Source organism: Phalacrocorax carbo, chromosome 3, assembly GCF_963921805.1.
Source record: "Phalacrocorax carbo chromosome 3, bPhaCar2.1, whole genome shotgun sequence".
Classification (NCBI taxonomy): Eukaryota; Metazoa; Chordata; class Aves; order Suliformes; family Phalacrocoracidae; genus Phalacrocorax; species Phalacrocorax carbo.
Genome location: NC_087515.1, coordinates 701,961 through 722,297, shown reverse-complemented (window position 1 = coordinate 722,297; position 20,337 = coordinate 701,961). Strand labels below are relative to the sequence as shown.

At 40.7% G+C, this 20,337-nt stretch overlaps 1 protein-coding gene and 1 long non-coding RNA gene across 4 annotated transcripts in view; one reads left to right on the top strand and one right to left on the bottom strand.

Annotated features, from left to right (window-relative positions):
• Positions 1–20,337, top strand: part of RALGAPA2 (Ral GTPase activating protein catalytic subunit alpha 2) — a 132,841-nt gene that overhangs the window by 38,326 nt on the left and 74,178 nt on the right. For 2 of the 3 annotated variants that reach the window (XM_064445503.1, XM_064445504.1), the window contains exons 17-24: positions 1,964–2,104; positions 5,006–5,143; positions 5,659–5,756; positions 7,750–7,840; positions 8,005–8,181; positions 10,352–10,545; positions 11,057–11,155; positions 11,412–11,567. In XM_064445503.1, the coding sequence (XP_064301573.1) occupies positions 1,964–2,104; positions 5,006–5,143; positions 5,659–5,756; positions 7,750–7,840; positions 8,005–8,181; positions 10,352–10,545; positions 11,057–11,155; positions 11,412–11,567 (1,094 nt within the window). The remainder of the gene's footprint in view (positions 1–1,963; positions 2,105–5,005; positions 5,144–5,658; positions 5,757–7,749; positions 7,841–8,004; positions 8,182–10,351; positions 10,546–11,056; positions 11,156–11,411; positions 11,568–20,337) is intronic. The other variant, XM_064445502.1, reaches the window with a different exon arrangement.
• On the bottom strand, positions 2,876–20,336 carry LOC135312406 (uncharacterized). Its single transcript, XR_010371914.1, has 3 exons — positions 20,034–20,336; positions 3,740–3,886; positions 2,876–3,543 (listed from the first exon to the last, which is right to left on the bottom strand). It is a non-coding gene; the product is annotated as an uncharacterized LOC135312406 (long non-coding RNA).

Sequence of the window (20,337 nt, the reverse complement as noted above, 5' to 3'; positions counted from 1 at the left end):
AAAGAATCAAAGTATTTTTGAAAATTCTACATATATGCTTTTAAATATATTACAATTAATTGCAAGTTAGTCATGTGCAAGTTACGGTTTTTTGTAAAGAAGTGAAGTACATTCCTATTTTTATCCATTTATAAGAAAGCATTTATTAACATCAGTCAGATAATATATGTTGCTTCTGAATTTTCATACAGCTAGCTATTTACTGTGAGCACAAGGTAAACCAGATATTTAATAAACAATTTCATCCTTTTTTAGTTGCTTTATTTGCTTGCTTTTTATTGGCATGATGAGGTATGTATAGCATCTCCTTTTCCTTTTTTCTTCTCATGTTCACTTCTGGAAAGAGGAGAACAGGGGTGAGGAATGATGGGGGAATGTGTGAGACCCCAGGCATGGAAAAGATACCTGATTTTTCAAGCATTTCAGCAGCCTGAAGTTGATCTTTTCTTTTCTTTTTTTTTATTTCATGGTAGCATGTTTCTGTGTTCCAGTTCAATCAGCCGTGGATTAAAACTTGCCATAGACAATCTCCTGCTTTTGAAACGGAGATATTTTGCTGCACGGCTTCCTTCCTCATTCATAACAGATTAGTTTTGTTTCTTACCAAGAGAATTTGATGGTGATTTAGTATGTTTCTGTGGCTGCAAGCTTCATAACTTAGCCACAGTCTTCAGCTTAGATCACAAAATATTTTGGCACTGGAGTCAACTCATTCTTTATGTCTGTTTTACTTTTAAATTCAGTGAGTTCCTATTTGTGCTCCAGCAGAGAATTCTTTTTCTTATGCTACAGCATTTCTCCCCTAGACCTCTCACCAGAGCAGTAGAGAGAACCTGGAAGTATTGATCAGCAGGGATTTTACTTCACTGTGTACGTTTGAATTAAAGAAACTTCCTACCTTTAGTAAGAAGAGCTTATTTGGTAGGGAGCAAGTAGGTTGTCAGGTAGGAGGATGAACTTCATGTGTAAAAAGCCCTCAGTGTTTCATTTTGTGTCTCATGGTCATATAAAAAAGAATTATTCTTGCTTTCACGGGCTTTGTGATGATCAATGGCTCCCAAATCTGCAGGTGCAAAAAGCTTTATATTTGCACATGTGGGTTTTTTTTTCTAACAAACAGTGACCCCTTCTACGTGTTGCTATTTTGAAGAGAAATTCATTTAGATGCGTGTTCAAACTGCACTTATCTTCTACCTTCCCTCATGGCAACTTGAGAACTCTTAAAAACTTTCGTGTAACTTGTGTCCCTTTCATTGTCCTGTTCCAAAATGTGGAAAACAGGGCTCAGTACCCCAACACCAGAGTCCACAGGAAAACTGGGGGTGTAAGGAACTTCACCAAGTCTAACCTGCTGCTCAGAGCAGGGTCAGCTGTCTGTCAGACCAGGGGATGCGGGGCTTTAGCCAGTCTGGAGCTGGGAATCTAGTTTTAAAAGCAAAACCAGAGGCAGCTGTATCTTTAGATCGATTTTTGAGAAGTACACTATCCCATTTCTCAGATGAAAATGGATTGTTTTCAACAGGAGGAATGAATGTAAGAGGTAGCTGGTGTTTTGGGTTTTTGGGGGAGTGGTGCAGTGGTGTGGCATTGCTAGTACAGGGGAATTTCAGTAAGTTTTCCATTCTTTATTTAGAAGCTGCATGTACTGCTACAGATACTAAAGTGGAAAGACAAAAGGGTAAGGCGAATTAGCCCAGAGATAGGAATCATACGCTGACAAAATGAAATATTCCACATTGTGGAACTGCTGTGATTCAGAAATCGCTGATTATTGCACTTCTGATGTGTGAGCTACAGTTGCACACTGTTAACGTACAGCTTATAGGAAGTACTGCTGGGCTTAATGTTGTAAAACTATTTTTTTTTTTCAAAAGCTTTATATTTCATTGTATCATGACATTCAAAACCCCAAATATTTCATAATTTTTTCTGACATAACTGTTGCTTTATTTTTTCCTGGAAGCTAAGCGAAGCCAGTCTATCAGCAACTGTGTTCATCTTTATGAGGCTTTGCCAGCTACTAAAAGTGTACCTCTTCTGCTTCACACTGTGAGCTCTCTCTTACCTGGTATCTCTTACACTTCTTGCTCTCACAGACTGTCAGGTACTGTACTTTAAAGTCATCTTTTATATAAATGTTCTTTATATTTTTAAACTGCTGTCTGCCTACTCCCTTTCTGTCCCGTCGATTATTCTTTAGTACTGTGGAATGAGATGTTTTGCGCTGGTTCTTTTTCCCGTGCCTCAGATCTGTGCCAAACGTGCTGTTAAGTAATGGTAGCCGTTAAGAGATGAGCAAACTTAATGGGAGCGTGTCTTGTCCTTTTTCAGTGTTACAAAGGGTGGCAGAAAGTGGCTATTTCTAATGCCTTTGTTTTCAGTCACTGGGTTCATTGCCAAATAATCTTTTCGGGGAAAAGGAGGAGAGCAGTATCTTTTTCAAGGAACTGCTGTAGCAACTTAATTGAATGCTTGAATGTACGAGCTAGTGCAAGCAAAATATGCAAAGGAATGCAGCTGGCCGAGCTACTTGATTTAAAAGAAAAATCTCATTCGATCTGTGTTACACTCAGTTACAAATCGGTGCTTACAAATGTGTATTTCCTTTTCTTCTAAAGAATTATTCCAGTAATTATTGATTCCAGAAGGAAACCTGAAAGATTTGTCTGTGCCTCTTAGTTCTCAGATAGTGTTTGATTTGTGTTAGAATGTTTGTAGTCCTGCAAGCAATGCAGGTTTTGTCCATTTTAATATTAAAGGTTATTGTGAATTACAATTAGGTTTTTATTCCCTACTAAAATTTATTTTAATTTCTTAATAAAGAAATGTTTTTATTCTTCTTTACACTTTCAATTACTTGATTTATTAAAGGTTTCCAAGCAGTTGTTGAAGTTGTAATACAGTACAGACCAAATATACTAAGGTTTAGGAACACAAAAACTAAAGGCAGCTATCCAGATTCGGGCAGTTTAGTGGTTAATTAGACTGAAGTGGGCATATTTTTGCTCAAAAGTGTAGTAAATTTTTTTCTGGCTTTCGGTACAATTCTCGTCCTGTGGAACTTGCTGTTGTGAGGAATAAAGCTAGAACAAACCCTAAGCATACAACTTTGGATCTGAATCCTGTGCTGGTACCCAGACGTAGATGTGAAAACTGGCTGTAACGGCCTGAGAATACAAAGCCGCTTTGTCGCGGGGCGTTCAGCCTGTCACCTAGCCTGGACGCCTTGGTGGAGGCAGTGAGGTTGCCCTGCCGTGTCAGCAGGCTTCTTTATTTCTGTTTTCAGCTAGTAGGTCTCTGAAAATATGACTGTCTGTCACCTCCCACGTTTCTCTTCCTTGGGAAGGATTTCTGATGCTGGAGCCCTGACCGGAGCCGTTAGCTGCTGTAGCGAGGAAGGAAGACTGTTGTATGTGGTGCGTTATGGCTCTCTAGGGATGCCTGTTCCATGAAATATCTTTAGTGGCTTTGCATCTCATGCTGCCTATAGTTATCTTCAGCTGTGACATTGAAACTGTTTAGCTAGTGAATACGGGCATTGACCTGAAAGACAAATTTTTTAAATTATTAATTTATTGTTTTATTTATTGTTTTCTGTAAGACATTTAAAGTCAACGGTGATTCTTTCAGGTCAGTAAATACCAGAGCAGTTAGGTTTTGTGCATGTGTATTTGCATTGAGATAAATTTCTGAAATACAGGCAATGTTTACTAAGCATTTAAGTATTATTTAAACTCACTTGGCAGTGTATATAGAATGAACTGAGCACACGGTCCTCCTCCCGTGGGCGGCTGCTGCAACCTGTGTATGCTGGTTGGTAATCTCGCATCCCGAGGGGCTGGAGTTCCTGCTCCCTTCTGAGTAAGTGTGGCCTCAGTGTCAGTGCCTGCGGAAAGGAGGAGGAGAACAGAAAGGTGGTGGAAAGGTCACTTTTTCTTTAACGTGCATATTATATAACAATATGCTGAAAGAAATCAAGAAGACTTAATAATTCAGCCCGTGTTCTTTATTGAAAAAATAAATTATAGGGTTCTCGTAAGGGTTGCTACAGCAGCATTTTTCACAGCTTTTTAAAAAAGGGAAACAGCGCTGGCTGTGCAGATGGCACACCCTGCACAGCCTGGTGTTTCTGTCGGGTCAGCTTGGGTGGGTGTGTGGGCCGCCTCTTTGGCTGCTTTCCGGGGAAAGAGTTAGCAACTGCCTTGAGGATGGTAGGTGACATTAACCAGTGCCATGGCCATAACTAAAAGCACCACTGCTGAATGTGAGCGTACTTGATCCTGAGTGTTAGTGTCTTTTTTTCCCCCTAAGGCTAAGAGAAGTGCATTTCTAAAAGCATTGTGTTCCTAGCTCATCTCAAGAGCTCCTGTTGCTCCTTCCCCAGTATGTCAATTTACTTTCTCACTTGAGTTTTCATGCCTCTCTCTCTCTCCTCTCTTTTTATTTCTCATTTGCAGCTACAGCAAAAAGGTTTCATGATTCAGTTTGTCTTCACAAACTAAGCCCAAATCATGTGTAGCTCAGATCTTCTTTTACTCTGAATTGTTGCCATTTTTATTCTCCACTTCCCCTCTTTATGGAGGAAAAGTCAGTAAGCACAGTCATCTTTTCTGCGCTCTGCATTTATAGTAGTTTTGCTGCCTCTCCTCTATTCTTCCTGTTTTCAGAACAAACAAGGTCTAGTCTTGGTGTGTAGCACTGAAAGACATAGTTCTGTTCATGTGGCATCGTCCTGTCACCCTTCCTTGTACGCTCTGAAGCCCCAGAGTAATTTCTGTCCTGTTCCTGGACTGTTTACCACTTACACTGCTCGTACATCTCTCTAAACTTTACAGTTTTTCTAAGGACATTTTATAAAACTTAAATTATAACTTCTGTAACTAGGAGTTACATTATAGCTTTGTAACTTGGGAGTTTTAAATAACTTGAATGGGTCAGTTTTTCATATAGCTTCCTTAATTCTGAGGTCGTGCGAATACATTTTGTGTTTTAATTAAATCAACAGAACTTGAAGAATCTCAACAGCTGGAAAACTCAACAGGAACAGAAGCTATGGGCCTATTTGTAGACCAAGAGCAGCAGCTAACTCGAAGTAGCAGCACTTCAGATATTGCAGATCAGTTTCCATCTGATTTTTTTCAAGGTATTTTTGATAAAATATAGCGATACTGTACTTCTGAAGAAAAAGTGTTGAGCCTTGTTCAGCCTCATAAATGCTACTGTGGTTTCCAGCTCTGTTCTAAAATGGGTTTTATCTTGTTTTCTTAGTAATATATTGTTGGTATCTTGTTGAAAGAACTGGTTTTAAGAAGTTACAGACCAAAAATGCAGGACGTGACCTTTTATAAAGCAGGGCAGTTAAAAATAAAACCTTTGAATGTATGCATTTTGTGTGTAACTCTTAAACTATTTTCATAATCTGGCTGGCATTTAAATTTTGTGTATTGAAGCTAACAGTTCTACTTTTGTTGCTGTTGTGTATGTATGTTATGCTTACGAAAGATTTTTCAAAACATAATGTATTCCATTTTAATCTTGTATTTCTTAGCTATAAATATCAAAAGTGTATGTGTAAATGTAACTGAAGTTTTCATACAATTTGCTGTGTACTTTGGTCCCACAAATGTCTACTTCTTGTTTACTTTCTAAAATTTCTAGGTAAAAAGGCTGGGAGTTCTCACAATTTAACTTCTTCAGACTCCAAATCAGTTCAGGAAAATAAGGGAAATACAAAGAAGGAACTTGAAGCTGAGCAAGTAAGGCAACATAGAAAGTGATTAGATCCTAGCAATGTTTTATTTCTAATCAGATGCCTTCTAGTATTTAGAAACTCCAGCAACTGAAAGTGTGAAAAATCATTAATTGCATTTCTAGCGTGGGATCTGGCATTGAGCTGTGGCTGTTCATTATGCACGTCGGTATGACTGTCTGTGTCTCCTGATCTTGTCAGCTCCTTGTGCAGTTCTATGTAATTGGTTATATTCTAGTCTTATGCAAGACTTTTGTGCTATTTTTTACATTGAATGTAAACAAGAAGTTCATAATTTTAAAATATAAATAATTCATGGCTATTAGAGCTCCAGAACACTGGAATAAATGTTGGATGGCTTGAAGTGCTGGGGAAAATGCTTTCCTGCAGCACAGTTTGTATCCCCAGCTATGCACTGCAGATGTTGGTGTAAGTTAACGTTAAGATGGGCAAGCTTCATAAATTTTTAATGCAACTTTTGAATGAATGACAGAAATAATAAATGGCTGAGGCTGATCATCTTTGTGGAAGTATAATGCAATACAGCATGGAGGACTTCAAGCTGCATCTCCTCTTTGGACCTTGGCTCTCCCGTATGTCTAGGTCTAAAGTACCGTTAACACTTAGCTCTAGAAAGGAGAGGCAAGACATTGCTGCAGAGTGCTTTCTCCAATCGCTTCAGGAATAACAAAGTCTCTCAAAAAGGAAGGAAAACCTAGTCCGCATTGTGTGGCAGAGGAGAGGGAGAGCAGCTCAGTAGTAGGGGGAATTAAAAATTAACCTGTCTTCCCGTCCTATTTTAGTGGTGTGTGTGTTAAAATATTCACGAGCATATGCTGCCGGGCTGTTACCAGTATTGCACTTTCGCCCTTTTTGCAAGTGGAAGCTGGGGTCTGACCGTGTATTCACTGCGTAACTTGCTAATGTACCATGTGAACCAGTTTGACTCCGTATCACGACCCACTGAAGTATTGTCCCCCCTGAGCGCCAGATTTGCCAGGGAAGAAAGACCACTCTGCGGTTTGTCAGGCAGCGCAAGCGTGTGTTTCATGGGAAGGATGGTTGATTCTCTCCATTTTTTAAAAAAAAAAAAAAAGAGAGCTCCAATGTTAGATAATATAATAATAATTTCTACAAGCCAGTTGTCTCTTTGGTGGCGATAATTTGCTTGCTCTGATATATGCAGAAAGAAGAAACGGATTAATGTTTGGTCAGTGGAGCAGAAATTTCTTCAGGAAATTTATTTTAAAATAGTAATACTAATAACGGCAAGAAGCAAAATGGAATTTCAGAAATGTTAACTGAATTGAGGCATTTTAAAGTAGGGATTCCTTCAGCAGCTAAAGCTAGTATGCAGCTAGGGGGTAAGGAGTTGGGGCTTTTTGTGGCGTGTTTGCAATGGAAAACATGATGCTTTATTTTTCTGGCAGAAATGAAGTTTTGCTGTTATAGGTGACATGGAGTTGCAAGAAACGTGAATTTGAAGGTGATCTGCCAGATATCAAGAAAAACAATTATGCTTAGGGAGAGAGCAGAGCCATTTAGAAGCAGAAAATTGTCTGCAAGTTTTTCAGCAAGTAGGCTGTAAAACCATTTGGCGAAGGAAGAGGTGGTAAATGAAGCATCAGGTGTCTTTGTGTGGGTTGTTTAGCAACAGAGGAATGCCCTGACGTAAGAGGTGACTACTACTTTCTTCCTGAAAAATTTTTTTTGATACTTTTAAAAGTATGGAATTATTTCATATTTGTGGAAAAAAAAGTCCTGCTTGTTGGTATGAAAACTGAGTTCAAGAACAGGCGGATAACAACTGGGACTGAAAGCATGATGGTTTCCTTAAGACATTTAAAGATATTTGGGTAGTCTAAATAGTCATGAAAATATCTTGACTGAGTTGTAATTAATTTCTAATAACTGTGCATGTATCTTGAATTTGCTAAAATATAATGTCGTTCTCAAAACTGTAATAAGCTGAGATTAATATTTTTTTTTTCCCTCTGAAGGTACTAGTACAAAGAAGCAGTAGTACAGCTGAATTAGATTTGAAAGCAGACCTGGAGCAATCACAAGGAAATTACAGAGAGAGAGAAAAAAGTGAGTTCCAAGAAATACATTGTTTTTCTTAAGTGTTGTAGTTGGAATCAGTGTCGTAATTTTGTCTTGTTGCAGATATATTAGATGCTTTTCTCATCATGCTTTGCTAATGTAGCCTTTAAAAGCAGGGTGTGTGATCTTCATTAATCCCCTCCTTGCTTTAGGTGAAAGCGTTAGCAGTGACACATCCATTGGCTATAATAATGAAGTGGAGATCGCACTCATGCCCTGGCAAGCCGCTGAAGACGACCATGAAGTTAATGCGTCAGCAGATGGCTGTGTGGATCCTGATGCACCTCGCTGGCTTCAGCTTAGTCCTTCAGATACTGCAAATTTAACAGGTACTGTGGCCCAGAAAATGTATTTACTCTTTTAGACTTTTTATCTCAAAAAGGACTTTACACAGTTCGGTTTGCTTATAAAAAGTATGTTTCATTTGGCATATATCACCAAGTTTTGTTCATAGTGCTCATTCAGAAATGAGGTTTGAACACCCAGAGTTCAAAGAATTTGGATAATCAGATTGAAGCTGACATAGGTGCCGATAAATTGTGATCCAGAAAATGATCGCACAGTTGAAAACAATTGGGTTGCTTGCTGTGTCAAATTACTACTGATCAACTGAGATGTGATAGCTGATCACTTGTGCTCTCTTAGCCTGACCCAGTGTTCAAGAAAAATAAATTAAGTTAGATTTTAAGAGAATAGGGTTTATTCCATAGCAGAATGGTCTAAAGAAATTCCTTACTATAAATTTTAACTGATAGGAAATATCTTGTTAATTCACAATAACTCCTCTCATCTTAACCCTGTTACCCTCCTTATTTATACTTCAAAGTACACAATGCCTACACTCCAGTAGGATGTGGTAAGGGGCATTCTCAGGGAGTTAATTTGGAAGTAAAAGTCCTTTACCGTTTCATTTTATCTATAGTGTCTTTAACATATAACACCGCTGTGATTATTTATTGAAATATTTTCTTTGCAATTTGTAAAGGTACCTTCCCAGCTAATAATGCGAGTCAGAGACATTAGCTCGCTCACTCAATGCAGTAACATGAAACTGTCTTATAGGCTGGGTTTGCTAACAGATGTGTAGTTTCAAGGATATTTCTTCATAATCACTTTTTCTATGAAATATCTCCAATGAACCAGCACATCTAGTTCGACACGTGAGACTGCCACTGTACAAAAGGTAGCGTGTAATACAGTACACGGTGAGGAGGATTGTGTATGACAAGTTCATTGCTTTCCTTATGTCTGTGATACAGGGCGTTGCTCCTTTGTGCATACAAAGAGAATGAGCAATATAAAATAACCTGAAAGGTAAGGTAGACTACAAAGAAAAATGGGGTAACAAATGTATGATTGCCCAACAGAGCCGGTGTGCACCTACTGCATTTCTGGTTCTCACCCAGGCCGCAAGACTGTCTTGCTGTAGAAACCTCTGTAAGGCACAGAGATACTGTGATGCCACCACTGAACAGCACAGATGCAATTGTCCCTGGCGATAGGTCTGTTGAAGATCATTTGATGTGTTTAAGTAACGTCTGTTCTAACACTTTGGGAGCTCATAATGCTACAAGAAACAAAACAAAAAAAGCAAAAAGCAAAAAAAAATCCCAAAAGCTCTTTAAAAAATAAATTCAAGCAAACATAAAACCATATAAATTGGCTTTTATTTCGCTAACCTTCTTTGGGTTCTGGGAGGACAGAAGTGATTTCCCTCTGCCTGCGTGGTGGTTTCCTGCAACTTCCCGTGAAGCGCTGGCGGCTGAGCGCTGCAGGGTGCCACGCGGGACCAGGGCTCTGACTCTGCCTGCCGGCGGGCTGCTACATGCCTTCCCCTGGTCTGACAGAAGATAACGTAACAGCTCTTGTCATTAAAAATTTGCGCTTCAGTATGGAATTTTTCTTTTACTCTTTAAGTGTATTAATTCCATTATCTCGGCAGTCTTCACAAAACCCAGCTTTCCTTCTCAGTTTGCACACTGCTGTCTCAGGAACTGCTTCTGTATAAAGTGACAGTGCCTGGGCATGTTCTTCATCACTAGTAACGCGTACTTTTTAGTTCCTCTGTTCAGTTCCATTTCCAGGTCATTTTATACTGTGGGATCTTAAAAAACAAAGGACTCTTAGCAATGGAAACACTACGTGTAAAAGCCAGCTATTGACTGAATAAATCTTTCAGAGTACACGTATGTTCCATTTAACTGCATTTGCCTCCCTGCTAAAAAAACCCAACCCATGAGCGTGGGGGCAGTCCGATATCAAACTACCTGTAGCTGTGTCATCTCTGCGTGGAAACCCTTTAGCCTACATCTTCTGCCTTTTTTTTTCCTTTGAATCATGCGCTAGCTTGAGCAATGAAAGAGAGAGATGATTTGGTGGGAGAGAATACTTTTGAGATGGACAGCAGTTAGAAGGAGCAATGAACCTAATTTATTGACCAAATTTATGCTGTGTGCTGCATTTCTGATTAATGGAAATGGAACTTTTTAAAATTTACAGACAGTAGTGAATTCCTTGCTGATGACTGCAGTATAATTGCTGGTGGAAGCCTCCTCGGTTGGCATCCTGATTCTGCTGCTGTGTTATGGAGGAGGATCTTGGGAATTCTTGGAGATGTGAACAATATACAGTCACCGAAAATCCATGCAAAAGTTTTTGGGTATCTTTATGAGTTGTGGTATAAACTTGCAAAGGTATTGTATATAATGCTTACATCTAATTATAATGACTTTTGTTTTCTTCTAAAAATTAGTATTAAATGGTATTTAGTATTAGCATCTGGAACATAAGCATAAGGGTTGGAGGATTCCGTCCTAAAGACGGATAATCTGGTTTGATTTCCAGTAGGTATCCCCAGTAGAGAACGTTCCTGGTCAACGACAAGAGAATTTAGATGAGTTAATTTAAATGGGGTGAGGAAACAGTAGCAAAGAAAATAGAAGGCTAGAATAGAATACCACAAATATTGGTATTTGGTGTAAAAGCCACAGTATGACCTAAAATGGTAACGCTTGCTTAGGCTGTGGGGAGGCGCTATAGAACAAGCTTTCCTGCTAGTTTTGGCTTAAGTAGGAACCGTGCATAGCACAGGGTGTAGTGCATTTAAAGTAAATAAAATAAAATGAAAAGGTAATAATATGAACTAAAGAACATTAGTAAAGTATGCTACTGGTTTTATTGACTCTCTTCTCTTAAAAACATTAGATACGGGACAACCTTGCTATAAGTGTGGACAATCAGTCTACTCCCTCTCCTCCTGTCTTAATTCCTCCTCTCAGAATATTTGCATCGTGGTTGTTCAAGGTACGTTATTTCTAAAATTGTCACGTTAGTATTGTCATCTTTGTCAGTACTTAATTTGTGTACGTTTAGTTGAGTTTTAATTTTGACAATCACTGGATAAAATGATGAATACCCTCCGAAGGCTATTTGGACTCGACTCTATTTTAATAAATACACAAAACAGATTTGTTTTATGGAAAATCTGCTGAAGATACAGTTTTGCATTAGCTGGCTACTAGGAAAAAAAGTAACAATACAAGGTTTGTGCTCTTTTCAGGCAACCACCCTGCCAAATGAGTACAAGGAAGGCAAACTTCAGGCATACAGGCTGATCTGTGCTATGATGACGAGGCGTCAAGATGTTCTGCCAAACTCTGATTTCCTGGTTCATTTTTATTTTGTGATGCACCTCGGCTTAACAAATGAAGACCAGGTACAAGCTTTACTTGATCAAAAAAAAAATCTATTATGGTGTCCTGATGGAAATGTTTGTATCTTCGTATTTCAACACCCGAAGCAGAGAGGAAGCAAGGCTTTGCAGCAAGTGTTGCGTTAAATTATCCCATGTAGCCTAGTCTGCACCTCTCTTTAGGTTACTCACTCCTAACTTTCTCATTGCTCTCCCAGTTACAAATTTTTAAACAACTACTACTTACTTGTGACTTACTGTCACGACCGCATCACAGGTGCTTGTTGATGTTTCTTCCTCGGTTTCCTGACATTTGAGGAACAATCTGTGGTGAGATTCTGTCCATCTGCATTGCATGCTTCGTGGGTCAAGCTGGTCACGTTAAAAATGTTCAGATACTCAGCTGGTATTAAGCCTTGAGCTACACTGGGTGTTTGGTCAGTAAGTTTATCTTTGGTCCTGCCCAAGCGGGAGCCTCGTGTGTCCAGCAGCCGTACCACGTTCTTGTACGAGCCGTGATGCTGTGAAGTCGGTGCATCCAGAGCAGGTGCTGGAGTTGGTCTGTTGTTCACGTAATTTACAACTTCAGGGAGGCAGCGGTTACCCCCAGCTCACGTTACAGATGTGTTTACCTTCTGTCATAAGGCAAAACGCTAGACACCGTCTTGGGCGAAGGAGGGGCTGCGAAGAGCTGCATGGTAATTTATGCCTGCTCTCAGCACACCCTTTTGAATGCCCTGATCCGTTGCTTACAAGGACATCCTCAGAAATTAGAATGACTTGTGCTCTCTAGACTTTTCCCCTTCAAGACTTAGTCCTTTGGGGATGTTTAGAAGTGTCACACCAGCTCTTCTCAACTGGTGCAAAGGGGACTGAAGGGAAAACTGGGACAGGAGGTTATCTGACCACTGCAACCAAGAGGTGCTGCCAAAACATTCTGTTTCTGTGGGTAAATGTTGTTTCTAGGCTCTTGTGTCCTGGGTTGGACTGATTAATAAAGCACTCAGTGGGAGATGAGGAGAAGACTTAATCTGTTGAGATGTAAGAAGATTATTGGGCCACAGAAACAGCTGAAAACTTATAAAAACTATAAGAAATACTCTCTAAACAAAATAAAGGATATCTAAAAACTTTTCCATGTTTTTATAGCTGTAGGAGTGACTTTTCTTCCTTAAAAGAAATAGTCCCATGAAAGCAGTGGCAAGAGCAGTTCTGCAGATGCCAGCAGAGGGCACACAGACCCCTTGGTAAATCCTGTAGCGGTCACTCCTGTTGCTTCTAAGAATTATTTCTGGTGCCTTTAGTAAACTGGCAAGAAGAGTCTTGCACAGGTTTGGTTATTTCTGAGATAAAAGAGAGAAATGATGGATTGTTACTGGACCCATGTCCTCTGAATCTCAGTTCCCCTCCTGGAAAGCATTTGGAAAAACCTTTCTTTTAAACAGACAATGGTGGGTGGGCGGGGAGAATAGAAAGGAAAGAGTTTTCTTCTGGAAAAGAAAGATGGCATTTCCTCATGCTATCCAGACTTCAGACAGTTTAACACTGCTTCATGAGGTACAGAGTAATTTAATTCCCCTACAAAAAAAGTCTGTGTGATAACACCCACTGTGATCAGACCCCCTCAGTTTTAAAAACCACACAGCATTAAATCTGCTCACGTAAAACACACTACTCAAGAAACTTTAAAGCCTGATGTAGACCAGACTTCAAAAAAAAAAAAACATTTGAAAAAACAAACAGCCTTGAATCAATACAGCTGCCACTGCCAGAACAGGGCCATAGGGATGGAAAATGTCTGTAATTTTAAGACTAAGTTGTTTTCATCTACCCATTTCCGTGAAATGCCCAGTTTTTCAGAGGTGTTCAGCTGTCGGCAGTGCCTGTTTTCTAAGCTAAAGGGTGCATTACTTTTTGAAATCTGACCATTTCCTGGACAACCAAGTCCTACACAGAAACTGGGAGATTTTTAAAATGTGGGGTTGGTTGTTGTTGAACTGTTTCTCACCCTATTTATTGCATTTCGCTGTTGATAACAGCTCTGCAGATTTTAAGCCTCTTGCTCCATTGTACACGGGATTTCAGTCTGTGTGCGGAGTTGCAGTCCAGAAGTTAACGATGACGAAGCGGAGACTGCGTAGTGAAGGCAGAGCCCACACTGCACATCGTTCCGGGGCTTCCAGATACTCTGCACGCGGATTGATGTGCTCTTTTGTTCTTCCTTGCTGTGCTCGGTTTTGCGGTTGTTGCCTCTTGGTGGCACACTTGACCACAAGGTTTTTTTGTTACTGTCCTTCCAGTGTTGCTTTCCTTCGCTATGAAACCTGCTGAGGTGTTAACTCGTGGTGCTTTGGGACTGGGATTTTCACGGAAGTGATATGAAGCACGATCCTTACACCTATTTCCAGTATGATGAGTGTCACGGTGCTTGACGGGTGTTGAGACTAGTCAGGCAACTTGCGTGCCGAGGGTAACTACAAATGCAGGGAGGCATTGTATGAGGCAGAAATACCTCCTCCGATACGTGCAAGCGGTGGCAAAACATAAAGCGTGTGTGGTGAAGGACTTTGCTCTCAGAGGGTCTCACAGCTTCCTCTGAGAAACAGGATGATGTACAGTGAATGCAGCACAGTGCCAGTACTGATTTAGTCGTTCATGTACTTCAGTGATTTTTGGTATGTGCTGTTAGCTGATAAACTCCTTCTAAGAGCAGGTGTGATACCGTGGGGCACAAGGATCGCTGGAACGGGGATCCTAGTCCTTTGTAACAATGCAGAATCCCCCCCTGCCAGAGTGTGGCTTCTAGGATTCAAATCATTGCGTACCAAAATAAACTCGGTACAGATTTTTTTAGCACAGGTTGTTTCTGTTTGCTAAGCACACACATAAATTTCCCACTCTTAAAGAACATGAACAGGAGAAAGATGGGGGGGTGTTTCTCATGGGGGAATTTTCCTTCTGTATGTATGACTAGCACAACTTTAAAATTTATGGGGGAAAGCAACAGAAAGGTAGACCAACTCCAGGAAATCACTTCGGCTGCTTTAGAAGAGCTTTTTAAGTGGCTCCATAATTTAAAAAAATTATAGTCAGAAACCTCTTTGTCCTGAATGTGATTATCAATATTTTAGTTAGCATCAGAAATGTTTCTTTTTGAAACATATTTCTTTTTCTTCTGGTCCCTTAAGGATTCATTGTACAAAATTTCTGCTGTGTTGTGTAGATTTTGGTGTTGATAGAAAACCAAAATAAAACGTTTTTGAATATGGTTAGAAATGAATACAACATTATTCCTGGCAAGTGCCACCTGCCTTTGCAGGCTTGTCTCATGGGGTGTGTAAAAGAGCAATGTAGGGTTATATTTTATAGAAGGCTCCCGTGGCATTCTGAGTTCAAGGTGCAGCAATTAGCTTAGCCGCTGAGAAAGGAGGTAGCAAGGTAATGAGCTGCATCTAATTTGTCCGTGTGGAAGTGTCTGACAACAAACATCTCTGAAGAAGTGAACAATTCTCTGCAACGATTGCATCACCTTTCCAGGTGGGAGAAGTCATCACATAAACGGCCGTAAGTCGCAGTCTGGTGTTGTAATTACTTGCAGCTTGCGAGGGGGCCTGAGGTCAGGGGGCAAGGGACCGTCTGCGGGATGGTGATTCTCCTCCTGTGCCCCTCAAGTCAGTGGGCATTTTCCTGGTGCTGCAGCGAGCCCGGATTTTTTCCTACAGTTTTTTATGAATGAGGTTCATGAGGCTCACCACCTCCCTCCCAAACCTCCAGTGTGAAGGAAAGTGAATTCCGACCTTCACTACCACACCGTGGGCTAGGGAAGGCAGCTGTCCTCCAGTTGCTCCAATTCCTCACCTAGATTACGGGGAATCAGGAGATGTTCTTGGGGTGTGATTTTTAGGAGATGGCACGGGATAGCCTGTGGCAGTTTGGGTAGGCACAGCTGCCTTATGCTGCTAGGTGAGACTGAGGGTTGAACCCCCCCCGGCCCAGTGATTGCAACTGTACATGTCTTTTGATTTGGACAATAAAGGCAGCTTTTTAAACCAAAGTCTAATACAGCGGTGCACAAATTTTACGAATACCTGAACTGGGAAAGGAGATGTCTTTTGTTATTACTACTGCTACAGCAAGCAACCAGTAGCAATAATTTGCTTCATGAACTTGCAAACGTACACAAGTATCTCCTTGCTTGCTTGTTTTTGCTAAAGAACAAAACTACCAAAATAGAATTCCAAAATACTATTAACACTATTCAGCCCCCTTCTTAGAAAAGCAGCTATTGAGAGAATTCTGATTCATCAATTCTGGTACTTCTGGTACTTAAATAACCCTTTTGGATTGCTGGTGTTTTTCTCCTAAAAATTCTGTGGACTTTTGTGACACTGTCTTAATTTCTGCCTGAGTTTGCACTCTTAGTTTGAGGAGAGAATGTGGTGCAAGTTAGGTTCTTGCCTTGTAATCATGCTGTAAAAGAGGAGGCAGCTCTTTAGGATTTTCAAGGTTCAGACCTTTCTGTACAGTTATACTGGCTTGCCAGAGTATCTTCGGAATAGAGTGCTTGTATGTATAAGAAGGTATTAAGGAACGTAATTAACAGACTTCAGAAGTTCTCTGTGGAAAGAACAACTCTCAGAGAAGGAAAGAGACTGTGCTGATGGCCCTTTTTTTACTTTAGTGATGTTAAGGGCAGAAGAAACTTCAGATGTGGAAGGAAAAAAAAAAAGCCCAAACCCAAATGAGTTGACAGATGTCTTTGGTGATTAAATTTCAGCACATGCAGACGGGATGGCCTGCAGAACGCAGCCCAGCTGTGAGCAGAGAAGTTAACAGCTATGGTTTTAGCTCGATTCCTTTCAGTAGTAAAAGGATGACTTAGATGAAATACGCTACTAATGTACGTTATGTTTGTCTGTAAGCCTCTTAATTTGCTTAAAATACACTGTTGCTAATTACGGAAAGGAAGCCACACCAGTTAAGTAGAAAGCTTATGTAGAAACGACGACTATAGCTCTTTGCAGGAGAGATGGCTAATTTATAATATGAAGCATTTGTTAGTAGAGTTACTACCAGAGAAGCTGTATTAATTACCTATTTGTACTAACATTGATCTGAAGTTTAAAAAAAAAAAAAAAGTACTTGTGAGCTTTTATATCTTTCTGTTAAGTTCTTATTCGCCAGTGAGGGGCTGTGTACAACTTCTAGACTGCTCGGCCATTAGTGCCGTCGGCTGGGACATGTATTAGCTGGGCAGAGCATTGTCTTCCAAAGGTACAATGGATGAGCAGCTTTGCTTTTGTGCACTGGGGAGTAAGTACTACTTGCCCAGATTTCTGCCTGATAATGCTGCACATGAGGACCCTTAGTTGTACAGCCCTTAGTCGTACAGTGCTTCAGAAACCATAATGCATTTTAGATGCCTTTCCAGGCTGCCATTTAAAAGAAAATAATCATAATATAGTCTATTAAGGCTGAGATTCCCATATTTTAGTTTCTTGTGACTTTCTTCCAATGGCTACTGTGATTTTCTCCCTCTTTTAATCTCCCCCCTATCTCATTTTGTGTAGAAAATTTGCCTGTGCGCCCCCATTATGTGCTTTATGAGTGCTGTGAAATAGTGTTAACAGACAGCACGCTTCCAGTAGAGACAAAAATACAAATGGCAAGGTCTCGCAAGAAATCCTCCATACCCCCATACCCCTCTGCTCACTCAGAGTAGGATAAACTGGAAGTGCTGGAGAAAAATAGCTGCTAGGATTGACTGGAAGAAAGGGAAAACAAGGTAATCCTGATTGTAGGAGCTGTGCATTCTGGAACTATGTTGGTAGGGTTTTTTTGGTGGTGGTTTGGTTTTGGGTTAGTTGTGGTTTTTTTTTTTAATACTTTCGCTCTTTCTAAATTGCTTCCATCCCACCCAAATGTCTGTTTCATAGTCAGTGTTCTGTCTGTCAGTTCTGTATTCCCAGCAGTATCTTGCTGGAGCGCCCACTGCTCGTCAGCTCTTTCCCGAGGATTTCCTGAACCCTGGGCAGAATAGAAATCAGGTTTCTGAAGCAGCGGCAACATCTCCCTTCTTCCATTTAGCTTACACCTTTTCTTCTACCTCTCCAGTCGTCGTCGTAGCTCTGGGATCTCCCAAAGTATGTTTCTTTGTTAAGATGCCCCTGCAGTGCAATGCTGTTTCATCATCCGTCATCCTCAGCTCTCTCCCTGGCTTCCCCCTTTCCCTCTGCTTATTTCGACTGGGCTGTGTCTTCAGGAAACGTCCTTTTCCCTCTGCGTGCAGTTGTGCCTCTCTGCTTCAGGCATGTTTTACTTCAACTCCTTGACTAGCTGTTATCTTTATCTTTTATGCAGGGGGACATGATAAATTCTGAGAGTGACTATTTTAAGCAAATCGAGGTTTAACATATTTGCCATTTTGGGGGATGTTGTAATAAAAATGTGCAAAATGGAGGAATGCATGCAGAGGAGAAGGGACCATCTTGAAAACTGATAAACGCGCAGGTGAAAATGTAAAGTGCTGCTAATTGCCACCTAAGGGGGAGGACGGGCCTTCCTGCACCGCGGGGAGCTCCTTTACCTGTCCTCTGAGGTGCGCCCACGTTCCCTTCCCCCACGGCGGCTAACGTGGGGCTCTGCCGGCGCTTCAGCGCCGCCACCTTGGTTTCCTACAGTTGGAGACCTCGAAGCAGTGCTGCCACCGGCATTTGGAGAAATCCTCATGGCGGCACAGAGCCGTCTCAACATCCCAAGCAGCGCCACGGACCAGCTCTGGGTACCACGCCTCTGACCGCAAGCAAACGGGTTTTCAGATATTTCCCTGTCAGTGTGCATGAACTTAAAATATTTCTGCCAGTCTGAAGTGTATCCTTAATCCCAGTGGTCTCCTGTAATAATGGTTATGAACATACAGAACATACTCTAAGGGGAGAAACTTTAAAAATCTGGTTCACCCTGTGTGTTTGCCTGATCTCTGTTAATAGGGCGGCTGAGCACCTGTGTGTCAGCACGAGGGCTTTGGGCTGGGGTTTTTTGTTACTAATGGCTTTAAAAAGAGAACTTTCTAATGCAGTGTAGAGGGGAAGGAGCAATGAGCAGCAGGTGACTTACGCAGTAACCTGTCATCTCTAGCACTTGTGAATAACCTTATCCATGTTTTACAAATGCGGCGTTACTCTGGTTTTCAGCATCTCTCCCTGTTGCACTCCCGTCACAAGATACCTCAGGAAATGTAGCGTTTTTGGAGGTTAGATTTAAATGACGGATTGAAATGGATTTTTCTGACAAGCTAATTCTGTGCTTTCTGAGGGTGTCAAAATACATCAGTAATTTTTATTAACTTAACTTTCGACAAGTTAACTCTTACCAAAAAGGTAATGGTAGCTAGGGAAACTTGGAATAAATAAATGGAAGCATTTGTTCCTTGAAAATAAAAAAGGAAAATGAAGGATTTACCACTTAAGTCTTGTGTAAATTAATAACCCTTCCCGTGCTGTAAATTTCAGCCCCTAATGAGGAGTCTCTCAGGGAAGAACAGAGTGAACTTTAAGTGAAAAATCCATGTTGTTCCTGTTGAGGGACAATTGGAAACGTGATGAAGGCAGATGGCAGGCTATTTGGTTACACCTGTAATCTGCTAAAGCTTGAACAAAAATTAGGTGTAGAATATTTTTGCAATTGACCTTTCAGTGAACTTGCATAAATTTTTTTTACTTACTCAGTGGATGTTTATGACCTTATTATTTGGATTACTAGATTAACCTATACTGAAATATTATGCCATTTATAGGGTTAATGCATTTGAGAAGGACACGCATGTGATTGCCCCCTTCTCTCCCCTCCTCCCCATTTTTAACACTACAGAGCATCATTTTGAATTGAAATAGTCCATAATGGTCCTTTTTTTTTTCACTTTTCTTTAACAACGTGAACACTAAATTATAGCTGTGCAATTATGTAAACAATGGAAATGCTTCCAGAATGAATACTTCCTTTTAAATTTTCATTTTGTGTAATTGCTGAAAGGTTCGGAGCCATAATAAACCAAAATTATTTTACACATTTATCGTTCTAAAGGTCAATTATGAAAGAAGTAAAGAAACAACACTGTACAGAATGAGTAAACCAATTTCTATTGCCATCACCATATGTTTTTCTTATTGCTTGTGTTTTTTTCCCGTTACTGTGTACATAGCATTCAATTAAAGTGATTCATTTACTAGGCTGTAAGCTGCCGAGCAGAGTTTACATTTATAGAACAGCGCTTTGAAGGGAAGGAAACAACTCGCTTCTGTTTGAATTACCTGATTTTTGCAATATCACTGATAGGACATATGTTCTCACTTGGTGACTTTCTCATAAGCCCGAATCTTCTGATAAGCTCGCAATGCTCCTGAATTACTGCGCGAAATCACGCTTTTGCTGTTAGCTGGGTTGTGCGTGACAGTGTGCTAATTGGAACGCGGGGCAAAACTCGGGTCTCACCGGTGAGCGCCTTCCTGCGGCGTGGTTTCTCTCCGTCCGTGCTGTCTGGACTAAGCTCAAGTGCAGCAACAGTCTGTAGTCGGGACATATTCTGCCTTGTATTAACTTAAATGAAGTCGCTCAAACTATCACAGGTTTATACCGAAAAGCCCAAGGTGAAGGATGGCGGTGGGAGCTAAGGGAAGGCTAGGCCGGCCGCGTTTTTGTCTGGGCTTTTACGTGCTGGTACGCTGTTAAAAATTAACAGCTGTGTGTGTGGTGTCTCCGCAGCCTACATCTGCGCTGTCAGTTCATCAGTTTGAAG